Source organism: Myotis nattereri, assembly GCF_964212035.1.
Source record: "Myotis nattereri genome assembly, chromosome: 8".
In the NCBI taxonomy this organism is placed as follows: Eukaryota; Metazoa; Chordata; class Mammalia; order Chiroptera; family Vespertilionidae; genus Myotis; species Myotis nattereri.
The window spans coordinates 60828369-60846577 of NC_138083.1; the positions used below are offsets into that span (position 1 = coordinate 60828369).

At 40.8% G+C, this 18209-nt stretch overlaps 1 protein-coding gene across 1 annotated transcript in view; it reads right to left on the reverse strand.

Moving 5' to 3' along the window:
- The window catches only part of LAMA1 (laminin subunit alpha 1), a gene marked incomplete at its 5' end in the record, with an annotated part of 148699 nt that overhangs the window by 14023 nt on the left and 116467 nt on the right, over positions 1-18209 (reverse strand). The window contains 10 exons of the mRNA XM_081096498.1: positions 755-940; positions 1644-1795; positions 6701-6862; positions 7055-7169; positions 9719-9860; positions 10295-10439; positions 11092-11242; positions 15502-15626; positions 16442-16592; positions 17397-17530. Of these exons, the coding sequence (XP_080952624.1) occupies positions 755-940; positions 1644-1795; positions 6701-6862; positions 7055-7169; positions 9719-9860; positions 10295-10439; positions 11092-11242; positions 15502-15626; positions 16442-16592; positions 17397-17530 (1463 nt within the window). The remainder of the gene's footprint in view (positions 1-754; positions 941-1643; positions 1796-6700; positions 6863-7054; positions 7170-9718; positions 9861-10294; positions 10440-11091; positions 11243-15501; positions 15627-16441; positions 16593-17396; positions 17531-18209) is intronic.

The following is an 18209-nucleotide window of genomic DNA, read 5'->3' on the forward strand; positions in this document are numbered from 1 at the left end:
ATAGTCTGACATTATACTTGTGTTGAAATCCAAAGCAATGTGTTATTGCAAATTTCAAAGACTCCTAAGGGATTCTTTCACAAAGAAGGACACTGAGACCATGAAGGATCTAAGTCCTTGCTCAAGGTCACAAGGCAAGTCAAGAGGGGAACTCCAGACTCCACTGCTCAGGGCACATTGAGTTTCCCCTGTGCACACTCTGGTCTGCCAGGTCCAAGCATGGCTTTCGTCCCACCAGCATGCTGACCACAGACACAGGCTGAGTGGGAAAGAACAAAATGCCCATGGGCACATGTTCATTCTCCTCTGCATCATGAGCTCCACACAGGGGGTGGTGACTTCCAGTTCCTAATGAGGCAGTTATTGTTTTGGGAGGAGCCATTACTAATATGAAGCTGCAAGTAGCACAGTTGTAAGGGTTCCTTTAAATCAGTGACCCCCAGACAAAAAGAATCTTCCATCACAAAATCTCTAGTCTCTTAAATACATGCCAACAATATATTTGACCTCTGCTGTTTATTGATAGTCCTGTGGAACTAACGTTTGATGATTTTTTTAAAATTTGTGATGACCAGATTTATCCATTATTTTAAATCCATTTGGGAGACTTCCATGATAGAATAATGGGGTTCACTTCAGGTACTTGTAGAATTTTAGGCAATCTCAAACAGAATAATTAGGTGGCAGATTAGTGTCAGTACTGGTTATTAAAAAATCTGGAAGTCACAAACATGCTGAGCGCAGTTGTACTTACTCCATGTTAAAGATGAGGTTTCTGATACAGCCATGGAATGACCTTCTCATCTGGAGCATCGCTGCCCCGTCACCCTCTGGAACACCCCCTATGTACAGGTTGGACACATTTATTGTCATGCTTTCCGCCAATGGGCCCAAGTTCATTTCTACAGGTTTTGTCTCATCCAGTTGGACAGTGATAATTCTAAAAGGTTGAAGGAGAAAATAAAAGAAATATAATGAAAATTATCCACTTTAATACATAATTCCACAAGTCTGTATTAAATAATAAAAGTTCCCTGAAAATAAAATTTAACATGACATTATGTGTGAATGAAAAGGTGAATCTTGAAAGTTATAACCTACAATTGAACATTCTCCAAAAATGAATGGAATGTTATTAGATATTATTAAATTCAATTGCTTTTAAGAGAGTTTTTTTTACTTCTTTACCTGTAATAAAATGTCCAGTGTGCTTTTAAAAAATTTGATCTATAGTTTTAAAGGGAAATATAAAGGAATGTTGATATTACACATTTTACTTATTCTTTATATTTTACCCTGTATTATTCAGTATTGATAGAGTGCTATTTACTAATACTCTTTGTCACAGAATTATTCCAATGTAAAGATAATTTATACTGGGCCTCAGAAAATGGCAGAGTTAAGGTTCAATTATGAAAATTCTGCAACTATGACAAAGCATATAAAATAATTCCAAAGGAGGGGTTCTAGCCAGGTTCTAGAATTATTTTGAATTATCTAGAACTATAAAAACTGTGACTGCTATGAGAAACTGACTGCCAGTGATGTCACAGTAATCACCCCACTCACTCACAGAAAGAGGCATAACAAGATTCCTACTGTGGAGCCTTGGTGAGGTCACCATGCCCTAGTTACACAGATACCTCCCGCTCCGTATCAAGGAGACAGAGTGCTCTTGTCCGTCGCTGTACGTGCCGGTGGGAGCGTGCAGGAGAGCTCTTCTCAGGCTGGTCCCATCCCCAGGATTAACATGCACTTCAATGTGGCCTTCAATGAGCATGATGGAGAAGAAAGGCTGGAAAGATTTCATAGAGAATTCCACAAAAAACATGACTATATGATTTTAAAAACTGTCATCTTATAAAGGTAATGTGGGAATATTATCATCAAGTAAGCAATTTCTTAAAAATATCACCATCTAAAACAACCATTTTAAATTTTCTATATTACTGTATAATCTCTACTCATATTTTATATTCTGTATTATGTTATTATCACACACCATATCAAAGGTTTGTATTTCCACATCATCTTCATACTTATTATTGCCACATTATGTACCAACAAACAAATATAAGTCATTAATCTATTTCTATTTTTTCCCAGTGTATAATTCACATATTAACACTGTATTAGTTTAAGACGTACAACATAATGATTTGACATATGTATATGTTGTAAAATGATTACAATTAAATTTAGTTAACATACATGTCTTGGCTATTATAAAGAATGCTGCAATGAACATGGGGGTGCAGATATCTTTTCCAGAGAGTGGTTTCATTTCCCCCCAGTATATACCCAGATGTACAACTGGGTCAGACTGTAGTTCTATTTTTTAACTTTTTGATAAAACTCTATAGTGTTTTCCATAGTGACTGCACCAACTTATATTTCTATCATGAATGCAGTAGGGTTACCTTTTCTCCAGAGCTTTGGTAACATTTGTTATTAATTGTCTTTCAGATAATGGCCACTCTAACAGATGTGAGTTGCTAACTCATTGTGGGGTCTATTCCTTTTACTGTTAAAAATTTGGGTAGTTTGCCCTGGCCAGTGTTTTTCAGTGGTTGGAATGTGGGTCTAAGCACCAAAGGTCAAGGATTCAATTCCCAGTCAAGGGCATATACCTCGGTTCAGGTTCAATCTGGGTCTTATGCGGGAGGCAACCAATCAGTATATCTTTCTCACATTGATGTTTCTCTATCTCTCTTCATCCCTTCCTCCCTTCCACTTTCTCTAAAAATCAATGCCAAAAATATCCTTGGGTGAGGATTCACAACAACAACAAATTTAGGTACTTTATATACAATTTTTAACAATCATACATAATGAACATTTAACTTTTTTTCCTGTGAAATTGTTTCTAATATTTGTAAAAGTGGGATTAAAGAGTTGAAGGTTTTGAAAATATTTAAAGCTCTTTAAACTTTTGGTGCCAGATTGAAAAGAGGTCCGTCCACCAGCAGAACTGCTAGCATTGGGTGACAGCATTCCTTTTTGCTAACTTAGTAGCAAACTTTGATTTGCAAGTGGTCTTGTTAAGACTGATGGAGGCAGACAGACTGATGGTTCCTCAAAAAGTTAACCATACAATTATCACATGGCCCAGCAGTTCCATTCCTAGATATGCACCTAAAATAAATGAAAGCAAGTACTCAAACATTTTTGTATGTGAATATTCATAGCAGCATTATTCACTAGCCAAAAGGTAACAACCCCAAATGTTGAGCAATGAACTAATTATGCTATGTACATACATGTATGTTAGTTATAAAAAATACTGATGCATGCTATAATGAACCTTAAAAACATGTTAAGTGAAAGACACTAAAGATCACATTTTGTATGAGTCCTTTTATATAAAACATACAGACAAGATAAATTAATTCACAGATATAGAAAGAGGATTGGTGGTTCCCAAGGCAGGGAGAAAGGGAAGTGGGAAGTAGCTGCTTAATGTCATAGGCTGTTACTTTGGGTGATGAAAATGTTTTGGAACTAGATAGAGGAGGTCACAACACTGTGAGAGCTCTAAATGTCACTAAATTGTTCACTTTAAAATAGTTACTTTTATGTTATATGAATTTCACCTGAAGTGAAAAAAAAAAGAAAAAAGTGGGTGGAGCTCAGAAACCAATCTGGCATTGTTAGCCCTTCATCAAGCGGCATGTGAGGTGTTTCAGTCCTAGCTCTGACCCATGTAGAATAGCTGTATGAGCTCAGGCAGGCTAACCAGGCTCTCTAAACTCACTTCTTCCCCCGCAAAATACAGGAGCAGCATGCACTCTGCAAAGTGGTTGTGATAACTGCACAGCAGTGTCTGTTTAGTGCCGTCCAGAGCAGAGGACTCTGTAAGCTGTAGCTGCATGGCCTCTACTTCATTAAGACGATACATTAGCATTTGTGAAGGTTCTTCAGATGATGTGGTCCATGCAAGTTTGAGCAGAGGAAAGGGTAAATGTCACCTATGCTACTGAAATGAAATATTAACATGGAAAAATATCAACTTTTCTCTCTTCTCCTATGCTGATCCACTCACTGCTTATCGCAGGCCACCTTTCTCTTTCTGCTCCGAGAGAGAGAGAGCGAGAGAGAGAGAGAGAGAGAGAGAGAGAGAGAGAGAGAGAGAGAGAGAGAGAGAGAGAATGAATATGCAAATTAGACCAGGACGCTGTAACAGTCATGGCCAGTCAGGAGGAGGCGGCCTGCACACTTGAGGCCCAGAGAGGAGATGGGGGTCCTGCCTGAGCTGCTGCGCCACCACTCCGGCTCGGGCAGCCCTGAAGCAGACACAGGTAGGGGGGCGGGGGTGGGGTGGGCCTGGGGTGGAAGTCAGACCTGGGTCCACAGCGGCCTGAGGAGTACGCAGAAGACAGACCACTGAGGGTCTTATATACCATAGCAGGGAGCTTAGATTTTATTCCACAGAAGGAGGAAAAGCGGAGAATGTCAAGCATGGGAGCATCCTGGTCTCGCTTTCATTTTAAGTGGACCATTCTGGTGACTGTGGGGAGGATCAATTTAGACAGCTGCAGTGTTCTGGGGCCCAAGGAAAAGAGAGACTGATGTTAGGACTTGACAGAGGCAGTGGATCAGAGACATATTTATGAGGAAACCTGATGGAACTATTTGGCTGATTACCCAGGGATGAAAGCAAACAAAGCAAATGGTATTAGCCTAGGGCAGTGATGGCGAACCTTTTGAGCTCGGCGTGTCAGCATTTTGAAAAACCCTAACTTAACTCTGGTGCCGTGTCACATATAGAAATTTTTTGATATTTGCAACCATAGTAAAACAAATATTTATATTTTTGATATTTATTTTATATATTTAAATGCCGTTTAACAAAGAAAAATCAACCAAAAAAATGAGTTCGCCATCACTGGCCTAGGTTTTCCAGTTTGGGCAACTTTGTTGAATGAGTGATTCTAATAATTGGGAGAAGGTATCAAGGTAAAGGAACAGTGTAAGGGAGCTTGCTTAGTTCAGCAATAGCCAAACAATCAGGACAGAAGACAGACTTAGTGCTCTTTCTTTGCTGCAACGTTTGTTTTTCTACCTTCAGCCAAAACCATGTAAGGCTAATGTGCCATCTTTTCTCCTAATCTAGGATATTATCTATCTACTACACATTCCTATCACCTAAATTAGCTTTCCTGCATGATCCCTTAAAAATACTTATCGAAGTCATTCAATGCCCTGTGAGTATGGGGACTTTCAAGATGTGGAAACATTATGAGCCTATACAGATTGATAAAGAGATATTGGGTGCTCAATTTTTAACAATAAAAATCAGATACTGAATGTGGTCATGCCAGAGGCATAATTTTAATGAGCCAATGTCTCTTTACTGAAGTGTCACACTTCAAAAGAGATCCTGTCAAATAATACAATGCATAACACTCATCTGGGTTGCCTGTTAAAATGTAGGACCACACCTTGAAAAACACTCCTTTTAGAGCTCATTTTGGTGGGTAAATCTCCAAGTAAAGTAATCCTATATAATAAACGTGTAATATGCAAATAGACCAAACGGCAGAACAACCAGTCAGTGGGGTGGCAGGGCCAGCAAGCAGGTGTCGCCAGGCCAGCCAAGGCACATGCCAGCAGACAGAGGGAGGGGATGGCAATGGGGTGTGGGGGAGGGGCGACAACCAGCAACAGTGGGACGATGGGGGCTGGCGCCATCCCCTGATTGCCCATCTGGTTGCCTTCTGCATAGGGAGGCCATGGGCGGCAGCAGTGGCGGGGTGATTCAGGGCAGGGCCGCCCAGCACTGTCCCCAGATAGGCCTGCTGGGGCTGCCTCCCGCAGAGGGAGGCCACCAATGGCTGTGGCGCAATTGGGGGCGGGGCTGGCTGCTCACTGCCCACACCATCCCAATCGGCCTGCCGGTCACCTCCCGCAGAGGGAGGCCAGACTGAGGCTTAGGCCCACTCCCCACTCCTCTAAGCTGTCAGTAAGACATCCCCTGAGGGCTCCCAGACTGTGAGAGGGGGCAGGCTGGGCTGAGGGATCCCCCCCTCCCCTGTGCACGAATTTGGTGCACTGGGCTTCTAGTCCAGTGATGGCAAACCTTTTGAGCTTGGCGTGTCAGCATTTTGAAAAACCCTAACTTAACTCTGGTGCTGTGTCACATATAGAAATTTTTTGATATTTGCAACCATAGTAAAACAAAGACTTGTATTTTTGATATTTATTTTATATATTTAAATGCCATTTAACAAAGAAAAATCAACCAAAAAAAATGAGTACACATGTCATCTCTGACATGCGTGTCATAGGTTTGCCATCACTGCTCTAGTCCTATAATAATAGGTAAACAAAATCCTGCTTCATGGAACAGTATTCTAAATAACTTTACAGAATTTCAAGACTTGCTGTTTTAAACAAAGGATAAAGAGTAGCAACCATAATATGTAGAAGAGAATTCAGTATATACTATCTGAATAAGTTTAAAAAGGATTAGAGGTAGACAGCAAGTATTTTTCTTCTCAGTAGCCAAAAAAAGGAACATGGATTATGCAACACAAAGAAATCACGGATTCATAGGGAAAGATATTCAGCAATAGTCACTTTTACTTATTAAAAATTCATGCCCATAAACAATAACCATTTCCAACTAAGTCATTTCCATCCAGTTGTTCCTGAGGTCACTTCCCTGAGCTCGTGGCTCAACAGCATTTGAGCTACTCACCCCATGGACCTGCCGATTCTCCCCTCGCTTGCCCAGGGCAGCCAGGATGATGCCACTGCTGCTTGTGGTGGCAAATGTTGCCAACAATTCCGATTCTGGTGACAGAGGCTTGGGTGGCAACTCAATGTAGCCGCCTTTCAAGAAGCTAACACTCCGGATAGGCTGGTCACAAAGGAGAGGAAACAGCAGCGTCAGGCCCGTCACACGCTGACCCTCCCGTGGTGGAGGCCACTGTGGACTTGCCCCGCCTCTTTCCTGTTCACCCCACTGCTTTTGGTTTTATTACTTCATTGCGTTAATAACCCAGTGGGCATTTATAGAAACTCGTTCCAATATTTATAAACTGCTTCCCACCTCAAGGATACAGCCTTTTCTCACTCCATAGGAATTTCTGAGTAAGTCAAAGGTCGATCTGGATATTTCCAGGTTTTTGATACAGCCCACGTAGCTTTTGCTGGCAACGCCTCTCCTGTAGGGAAGGACATGAGACCATTATCATTCCACTTATGAAAGAAGGGATGAAAATGGACCTACAAATAAGGAAGATCTATTTCAAGTGTCCTTCTGCAGAAGTGTGTGGCCTCCCTCTAAGAGAGATATTGATGGTAAAAACTGCAGGTCCCAAACAAATGCTCTCCTTAGGACTAAAGAAAGGGAACTAATTTGTGTGTTTGACTATTTCGATAGCTACCTGGATAATATGTTTACACTTCAAGGGAAACGTAGTCATTACAATTTAAACATACTACAATACAGGCCAATAATAAGAAAGACAGAACACTGTCATGAGGAAATCATAGTGCGGAGATTATAATGCAGTCTCCATGTACATAGAACATTTGCTCCATGGGGGCAAGTGCAGGCAATGCAATTTCCTAGGATCACAGGCTAGAGAAGTCATTGGCTATTGTCCAAACTGCATATTCATGAACTTTGTTCTCAAGGAAATAATTCCACTCAGTGAAGTCTGGGATTATTCACAACCCTATTGTAAACTCCAAGTCAATACCATATTTTTCCTAACGGAAGTTGTGACACTGCTGTGATGGGTGGGGTGAGGCTGTACTGTGGTCAGGCTCTCATCTCTAAAACAGACTACTGAAGAGCTCCACGTTACCATCATAAATATCAGCTGGTAACATGGTTTCCTGTTAGAGTCACAACTCAGTTTTCGTTCTCTCCATGCTGAGCAATGAGCTGTGAATCACAACAATGGTATGATTTAGGGCAAATCTCAACTTTTCTGGATCTCAGTCTCTTCCATTGTAGATAAGGGCTTGGCCTTGATACCAAATCTCTTCTGGCATGAGTCTGTGATTTGGGATATTTCCTAGAAAGGAGGCTCTGACCTTTTCTCCAATGTCTACACTCGGTGTTATTTAAGCAAAGCACAGATGAACTATGACACAGCTTGTTGCTACACCCCGAGCACACCGTGCACACCTAATGACAGACTTCCAGCCCTGGCTCTGTCTTGGTGGAGGGGTAAGACCCGGGGCACGTGACCAATTCCCAGAAATTTAGGTGTATTCATTTCTAAGACTGGGAGAGGGGGGTGTGACTGCCATTGTAAACTATGTTCCTTGAAACTTTCAGAAACTTCTGGCAAAAAGGAGGTTGGTAGAAAAGTGGATTCTGCACTGCTCAACCCATAGCAACTGGAGTGGCTGAGCTTCTGTGCCACATATTGGGATTGTGCATAAGAACCTGGCTTTGCCGAGACCGGTTTGGCTCAGTGGATAGAGCGTCGGCCTGCGGACTGGGGGGTCCCGGGTTCGATTCCGGTCGGGGGCATGTACCTGGGTTGCGGGCATATCCCCAGTGGGGGATGTGCAGGAGGCAGCTGGTCGATGTTTCTCTCTCATCGATGTTTCTGACTCTCTATCTCTCTCCCTTCCTCTCTGTAAAAAATCAATAAAATATATTTAAAAAAAAAAAAAAAAAAGAACCTGGCTTTGAGGTGGGGCAGTGCTACAAATACACCTTTGAAAACCACTGGGCTGCGTGACTGTTTGGACATTTGATGATCCCACTCTCTGAAAGCTGTCTTGTCTTGACAGTGGGTCTTCAAAAAAAGTTAGAGCTTAATTTTCCAATAAAAAATTATAAAACTGAAGACAATGAACCACAGAAAGTTTATGTAAAGTATTAAAGTCACAAAGCATGAATCAGTGTGATAAAAGGATGTCATTGCCTCTCTTCTCTGCCATCTTTCATCCAATTTACTGATGCTGGTTTTTCAGCTTTCACATAGGCTGGTTATTCATTCTGATCACACAAAGAGGGAATCCAGATAAGTCTGCAGAAACATTACTTTTTTTATTTTTATTTATTTATTTTTGCCTAGAAAGAGATTCTATTACTCTAAAATGTCCAGAGAGGAGAATGACCTGTGATGGAAAGCAGGGTCTCCAAATATTGCACAGTAACAATTTCTAGATGCTCTAAAGATTATAAATATAAAATCATTAATTGTACTGCAAAAAGCTTTCTTCACTTCCCAATTAATATGACACAGAGTGACTTGAATCAAAGTAGATGTTATGGCTTAAATGGTGCCCTCCCCCAAAGATGCTGAAGTTCTAGCCCTTAGTGTCTGTGAATATGAACTTATTTGAAAATAGGGTCCTCACAGATGTCGTCAAGTTAGTATGCACTCATGGGAGGAGGCCCTAATCCAGTATGACTGGCGTCCTTATCAAAAGGGGTATTTTGGACACAGAGAGACCCACCCAGAGGGGAGACAGCGTGTGGACACAGAATGTTGTTTACATGCTGAGGAAAGCCTGAAGTTGTCAGAAGCTAAGGGAAGGTAGGATGGAGCCTTTCTCACAGGCCTCAGAAGGAAGCAACTGTGCCAACACCTTGATTTTGGACTTGTACCCCCTGAAGAGTGAGAGAATACATTTCTACTATTTAAGTCATCCAGTTTGTGGTAGTCTGTTATGGCAGCCCTAGGAAACCAGTAAAATTAGTTGATAATTCAGAATATGAAAATTCTGCACAGTGGTATCATACCTTACAACTCTTGAATGAGGTAATCCACCCACATAAATTGGATCCTTATCAAGACGATTGAGGTCAGAAGATGCTCCTGGGGTTTCCCCTTGCTTGGTTTCCTTATAACTGGTATTATACGCATCAACAACTGCTAGGAGTCCTAAAGGGGATTGAAAGGAATCAATACAAAATGAAAGTCGCTTCCTACACTAAAGTAAAACACTAACTTCTGCTAACAAAGGTCATTTACCGAGGCATGTTCTTTTACATTCTGCCATTTTGACCAGCAAATGTTCTTGACTATTAACTGAAAATCTCTGTGCAGGTCAATAAATCCAGAAAGAAAATAGAATTGATTTGATTCTTGATTCCCAATTGAGCCTTTAATGTTAAATAATACATTTGGAAAGCAATCTATGAATCTAATATTCCCCTAGAAAAATATGAATCCTGATGCTTAGTATCCCAATGACTTTTTATTAGAATATCATTTAAGAATACCCAGAAAGCCAAAGTAAGTAAAGACCAGATTTTGGAAATATTTCTTTTCCTATGAGGCCAAACAACATCCCATCCACCCAGCTGTGCACATACCTTGCTTCCGGTTCCGCTGGAAGGCGATTTTGTACCAGCTCCCATTGTTATAGCGTCGGTCTGTTACGAGGGCAAGAGGCCCTGAGCCCAGGTCAACTGTAACTTTCACTCTGCCATGGACCAGCTCGATGGATAAAAAGTCTTTCTGTAAAAAAAAAAAAGTAGTAACCCACGGCTGCATCATTATCACAAGATTTCCTTGTCCTTCAAGTCAGGGATGACAGAAACCTTCTGAAGACAAACTGAGAAAGCTGGACCTGGCCCAACAGCCAGAGGCCTATGCTATGAAACTCAGTGTCCACAGAGGCTTTCTGGAATTCCACACGTATGTGAGGTAAACACATGATCCAAACCTACAATTCAGTAAGAGAAGTAGGATCTCTCTGTATCTGTGTCACTGAGACTGGAAAAGGTCTAGTTCTTAAAATAAAGCTAGATGATTGGGAGGAATCACCAGTCCATAAGATAAAAAACGGGACTATGAAAATCCAGTGAATGGATTTCCAACAAGGCCACAGTGGTCAGTGTGAACAGTGAACAAGACATATTATTTAAGATCAAAATTGAACAAACGCTCAGGTGGCATCTATAATGATGGGAAAGCTATTTTCTACTTGGTGCACTTCCAAAGCTGCTTCTGTACTGACATAATAAATTATTTAAATTAGGGATATAATATGACATATATCAGTAAATATATTAGTAAATGCTCATAAAATAGTCATTAAACATCAATATCCTCATGGCAATCTAACTGTATAGACACAGTGGGGCCAAGTGCCCACGGAGATTCTTACGGTGCCATTTGAAGCGAGGTAGAGAAGCAGCCCGTTCGTTGAAAAGGTGCTAAAAAGCATAATAACGTGTGTCACAGTAGCCCGCAGCGTCTTCTCCACGACAGAATAGCCACTCCCATCAAAATGGAAGGACGCGTCTTCATTCTCGGGGCTGCAAAGCAGAGCAGTGAAATACAATCCATCCTCAGGAAGGGGGTTCAAGAGCACAGATGTCACAGTTGCCCAGTTCTCCCTCATAGAATCATGGCAGAGCTATCATTTCCATAAGTGGATGACAGTGTAAATTATAATATCTTAAAATATGCTTGCCATGGGATTATGCAAGACAAATGCCCAATTGCTTTATAAGAAAAAGAAAGTTCATATAGGCAGTATTCTCTGTTGTAAAAAAAAGAATTCTCCAAAGGATGGATAAGTGCTGTAAATATTTCTACTTATCAACTAGATTTCTATTTGTTTTACTTTCCTTTAATGAAACTATTCTTTGTCAATTCTAGTGCTTTCAGGAGAATTTTTAAACTGGCATTTAACTAATACATCAGTGAAACTGGAATTACAATGGAAAATAAATACGTACCATTGTACCAGAAAGATCACTACAAAAAATAGACAAAGAAAACCTCCAAATTCTGCAGGGTGAGCTTACAACAGAATTATATAAAATAGACCACACCATTCTTTTTTAAACGTTATTTTTTTTAAATTGGTCTTAGAGAGCAAGGAAGTGGTGGTGGTGGTGGGGGGGCGGGGGGAGGGAGAGAGAGAGAGAGAGACAGAGACAGAGAGAGAGAGAGAGAGACACTATGATCAGTTGCCTCCTGCATGTGCCCTGACTGGGGACTGAATCTGCAACCTGGATATGTACCCTGACTGGGAATCGAACCCACCAACTTTTGGTGTAGGGGACTAAGCTCCAACCAATTGAGCCACACTGGCCAGGGCAAGGCCACAGCCATTTTCAGATCATTGTGTTTTCTGGTCCTCCCCCTGCCTCAAAAGGCTGACTTGATACAATATAAAAATAACCCCAAACCATTAAATTACAAAGTAACTTCATCTGGAACACATCATTGTTGTGTTTTAAATACTTATTTCGAATCTCATGGGACTTGTGAGTGAAACTTGAATGAGGGTGTTTGTTTTTTTAAATATGAATTTGAATTTTTCCCAGTTGAAGGTGTGAATAATCCAACTCAGTGCCAACTCATCTTCAAGCAGGACATAATAACCAAACAGTAACATTATTTCCATTAACAAAATAAAATGAATGCAAACAAAACAAAAAATAGCAGTGCTTTGTGAAAGCTGAGATTTCATTTATTGCTTCCTGCAGTCTAACTTTTCCTAAAAAAAAAAATCTGTTTTGTTCTTTTAGGAAATAGACCTTCAAGGAAATGTGCTCTGCATAAACTCTTAAACTGTGGCTTCATTCTCAATTCTTTAATTCTTAAACCTGTGGCTTCCTGGAAGCATGTTCCATTGCTCTACTTCTTAGATGACCATAGCTTCATGTCGCTAAGGACACAGACTCTAGAATCAGACTGCTGGGGTTCAAATCCCAGTTCCCCAACTTACTACCTGTGTGAACTCAGAAAAGTTATCTAACCTCTCTGTGCCTCATCCCCTTTATCTGTAAACTAGGGATAATAATAGAACCTCTCTGGGAGAGCTGTACATGATTTAAAACATGCAAAGTTCTGAACATAGTGCCTGGCACACAGCAAATATTCACTCCATTTTAGTTCTGATGATTCTGCTGTGATCGGGGCTCCTCCATGGGTCCCTATTTGGCCTATGAATAGCCGAGCCTCAAAGATTAAGCACCTTGCCCAGAGGCACACTCAAGTGCCTATATCAGCACCTGCCAAAGTGTGTTCTGTGTAACATAAGCACCTACAGAACACTCCTTTTAAAAAAGAATTTGGGGTCAAATGGGTCTGTGAAATGCTGCCACTCTAGCCTCTCCCAGGACAGGGTTACAGTGCCTAGCCTCACAGTAAAGCAACATGCTTAATTTTTTAACTCAGTGTCTCCCAAACATTTATGATCAGGGCACACCCTCCACTGCCACTTAAAAAAACGAATATCTACTAAATCCTACCAAATTCATATTCTTTTAAAAACATATTTCTGGAAATATTAGTTCATATAATTCAAGAATAGTTAGCTCATTTGCTCAGTACCCATAAAAAATATGTTTAATATTGTTAACCTGACAATAAATGTGTGAGAAACCAAGGTTTGTGATTGGCAAATATCATCAAAGTGATGTTGCCTTATGAAATAGTGACACCTGCTGTTGAACTTAGCCTTCGTTTGATCGAGCTAAGTCCATTCGGCCTTAAAGCTCAGCTGGGTAGCCAGCCATCCCTCGACCCAAAAACGCCAGTTCCAGGATTGACATAGAGAGGATGGTAGCACCTGTTAATCCTTCCTGTCAGTTGAACCTTCATGGTCCCATCAGTGGTCGGGGGGTGGGGGTGGGGGGGCTGGAAATCTGGTGGGAGGGCAGTTCTCAAGGAGAACAAAACTTGAGGCCACCCAGAAAATTGACATCCTCATTCCAAAAAAGAGAAGAGCCAGCAATCATCAAATTCACTTATTGCTGCAGCTTGAGGTCAGTGGTTTTAAAATAACCCTGAAAATAACTGATGAAAATTGGGGATATTGTAACAGCTAAAGCAGGGGGACATTTTTCATATTAGAAATATTCAATTTATGTTAAGATTTTCCTTTCCACAAGTAAGATTAATGATCTGGGGTCAGTGTAGGGGACAGAGTCCAGGGGTTAGAACATCTGTCATGTTAGAATTACTAAATTGCTGGGAAGATTTCCTTCCATGCTAGAGAAACAGCATGAGGAAAAAGTGATGGATGATAAAAAAAAAAAAAAAAAAAAAAAAGCCCTGGCTGATGTGGCTCAGTTGGATGAGCATCCGCCCATGCACCAAGAGGTTGTAGGTTCAATTCCTGGTCAGTTCCTGGTGGGGGCACATGCCTGGGTTGCAGGCTCGATCCCCAGTAGGAGGTATGCAGAAGGTAGCCGATTGGTGTTTCTCGCCCTCTCCCTCCCTCTCTCTCTAAAATCAATAAAAACATGTCTTTTTAAAAAAAAAAAAGTGATGGGAGAGGGGGCTTCATTGTGTGTGCTCATGCTCCTGAAGTTCAAGAGCAGGTGTCATTACCTCACAAGGTAATATCACTTTGATGGTATTTGCCAATTACACATTTATTGTCAGGAAAATAACCCTGGGACATTTACCTGGAAATCAATGGGCTGTCACTGCAGGAAGATCAGAGATGAACATTGGTGAACATTCAAATTTATAAAGTATTTTCATATACATCATGTTATATATTCATCACCATAATCCTGGGAGATAGGTAAAATAAGCATGATTACTGTTTTCCTGTTCTGGAAGAAGAAACTAAACCTCTCTCCTTGAGGTGTAGTGACTTATATCTCAGGCCACTGAGAGATTTGGTAGGAGAGCTGGGCCAGGAGCCTGAGTAATTATGATGCTAAACCCAATACTTTTTTTTATTCCTAAGGCTCTTATAATCATGCTTTTGGTCATAACTTTTTGAGCAACTTAAGGAAGGGGTATTAGCAATTAAAAGGCTTAAACTACAAAATCCCAAGCTAGGAGAAAGCAGACCTGACAATAACAAAGTGAAAACTCTCCCACGGAAGTCTAAAGGTGAGTTGCTTCTAACTGATCTTGTCACCACTCACTGTTAAGTATCTATCTGGACAGAGCAGCCCATTAGGTGGGAGATATTATATCTGATGTTACATTTCTTTAATGGAAAAAGGCAATCTATTGCCTTATTTGTTAAAGTGCTATAAAATAGGTCTTCCATACTTACAGGGCTGTAGTTATTTTTTTAGAAAGTAATAGAGGGGATGTTGAGATTGGTGAGGTTAAGTTATTAAATGCCCTCTATTATATCAATACATGCCAAAAGATTTTAGATAGTTGTTCTCCATTAGCAAGTGCATTTATTTCTAGAATTATAGAATTAAGGAATAAAATTATTTATAAAAATTGACAGCACACACACAAAAATCTCATCCTTGGAAGTATTTTCAAAATGAAAATGAATAGTGGTTTATCCAAAGCTTACTGTGGCTCTTTGAGACAGAAGGTGGTTTGAGAAGATGTCTGTGTTTCTTGATTTTATCGTCCATGATCAAAGCATACAGTATAAGACACAGCAATAAGAGTCCTTTGTAAGGGTTAACAATGATACCCATGTGTCCATTAGTAAATCTACATCTTTTCCTTTGCAATAAGAAGACTGACATCATAAACTCTATCCATCCTTGATATACAGGTAAGTTCTTTAAGCAGTTCTCATGTTAATACACTAACTTACATACAATGTTTAAATCGTGGGGAATATTACCTTCCAAAGCAGCCATGGCACTTGCCCTCCCTTTCAACATAGTTCCATAGGCCGATGGACTGTCCATTCAAGAAGGCTTCTCCCATGCAGCCTTTGAAATGAGTAACCTTCACAGCGGGAGACTTCTAAGATAGATGAACACACAAACACAGCCCACATACATTTGGTGAAAAAGAATAAATTCTCTAAATGAATGAAACTCCTCCCTGAAAGCTTATATCTAACAGATCCAAATTTTGAGAAAACATCAAAAAAAAAAAAAGCCAGTTTGTAATCACTGGATTTCCTTCCAATGATGAAGTAGAATACTAGAATGAGTGACAACTGGATGGATCTTAAAAGATCATCTCAGATAGAAGGGTCGCTGCAGAGAAATCTATTTTATAGTGAGAAACAGACCCAGAGAATGTGTGGTCAGTGGTGAGGGCCTGGCTGGCACAGAGACCCATACTCTCACGTGAGAGCGTGCACTAAATTCACACGACTCAACATTGCTCGGTCAGAGGATAACTGGTGTAATAAAATAAGGACAATGCGCTCTTTCACTAAACACTAATTAGTACGAGTCTACCACTAGAGTTAGAACAGAGATAAAGGAACTTTACAGAAATTAATGTGAACTACTGAATGTCTTGTTTCATCATTGGAAGAGAAACGCAAATAGCGAAATGAACCGCTGACTTCTTTTCCATTTGTACTATTTATTAAGTATGATCCTTTACCCTACAAAACCAACCCAACTCTGCAGATGAACCGTCATTAAGCAAAATAAGAGAATCAAGATCTCTTCATCTGAATATTGATATATTCAACAATTTAGTTACATTAATTTTTATTGAAATAAGTTTGACTTATAACATTGTATAAATTTATGTATTAAATCTATATATGGGTAACATCAGCCAATCAGTTGTGTGCAGATGAATGTTCATAGTGTTACCTTGACTTGTCCTCCGAGCCCTCCAACAAACATCAGTGTTGAGTTGTTTATATCCAGAACGTTAGCTGCTCCCAGGGATTTACTTGTTTTTGGTGGTGGCTTTTGAGTTGCACTCATTTCCTTTACAGTCAATGAACCAATGTTTCCAAACCTAAGGGTCACAAAGAATGGCAACAAGAAGCAAACTGAGTCAGCCCACATATGTACATACATGTTTCACACCCAGGCTCCATCTGCTTCTCCCATGTCCGCTGCAACAGCCCCCAGCTGGCCGCCTGCTTCTGTCTTTCCCACCCCCACCCCTAGTTTCCTCTCCAGAATCTGGCAGAGCAGTCTTTTACCATGTAGAACAGTCACAGATAATGGGCTAAACTATATCTGAAATTGTTTACTGCCTTTAATGTGACTTCCTTTTATTGATAACAAAGCAAAAGACAAAATTCCTAACTACACACCATCAATAACAAACCATAATGTTGCCGAAAAGTAAAAAAAAAAAAAAAAGATATACTTAAAGCTGCTTAAGAGTTACCTTTGGAGAGAGGCTTGATAAGGAAGAAATTTGCTCGTGTTTGTTAAGAAAACCCATTCCCCACTTGTATCCTATCCTCTGGCCTCTTCTGCTTGCATCCCACTGCCAGCCACAGGGGATTCCTACCAGGCTGCCTCTACTACCATCTCCTGGGCAGTAAACATTTTACTGGGCTGGCTGCCTCAGACACACCTACCATTCTAAAGGTAACATAAGTTTTAACCTTTTTCTTCTCTTATTGTTGGTTTGGGTAACAATGTTTATTTCTTCTGTAATAAGAAAAAAACCCTATTTCTAAGGGTTCTTTCACTATAATCTAACTTCCTAGAAGTTTCAGACTATTATATGATGTGGAAAACATCATATGCAGCTTTAGATACAGTTTTAGAAAGAGAGATGTTGGAAGAGAACGGTCTCCATTACCTGGTTACGTAGATACTGTGCCATTTGTTGTCATCAATTGGGAAGTCTGGGAATTCCAAGCGTGCTGCCCCGGAGCCCATATCCCAGAGGAAGGCCACTTTCCCTCGCCGCATCTCCACTGCCAGGAAATCAGGCTGGGTGCAGGGGCGTGAGTTGGCATGAGTATACAGGCCAGACTGCTTGCATGACCATTAAAACACTTCAAAGAATGAGTCCTGCCCCACTGGGGTGGCTCGGTGGTTGTGTGTCAACCCATGAACCAGGAGGTCACGGTTCACTTCCCGGTCAGGGCCCATGCCTGGGTTTCAGCCTGGATCCCCAGTAGAGGGCGTGCAGGAGGCAGCCAATCAATTATTCTCTCTCATCATTGATGTTTCTATCTCTCTCTCCTTATCCATTTCTCTCTGAAATCAATAAAAATATATTTTGAAAAATAAAGAATGAGTTCTTACAGCATTATTTCTGCTCATTAAAAAAACAAAATAACATCTTGTTTTGTTTTTAATTCCCACCCCCGCCTTCCAGGAGCTGAAGCAGAACTCAAAGCACTGAGGGTGGTGGCCACCGGATCCATTAGCACCCCACCACCCTGCAGGGCATGGCCCTCCACAATGCCTCCCATAAAATTCCCCAGGAAGACTCGTGTGTGTGTGTGTGTGTGTGTGTGTGTGTGTGTGTGTGTGTGATCACTAGTAGTCTCCAGGGAGCGTGAAGGATGGTATCTTGTGTATCTGCCCAGTCTGAGAAGGGAATAAATGAATGTGAAATACGCAGTAAGAGCCATGAAATCCCACATGAGGAGTTGCACGTGTT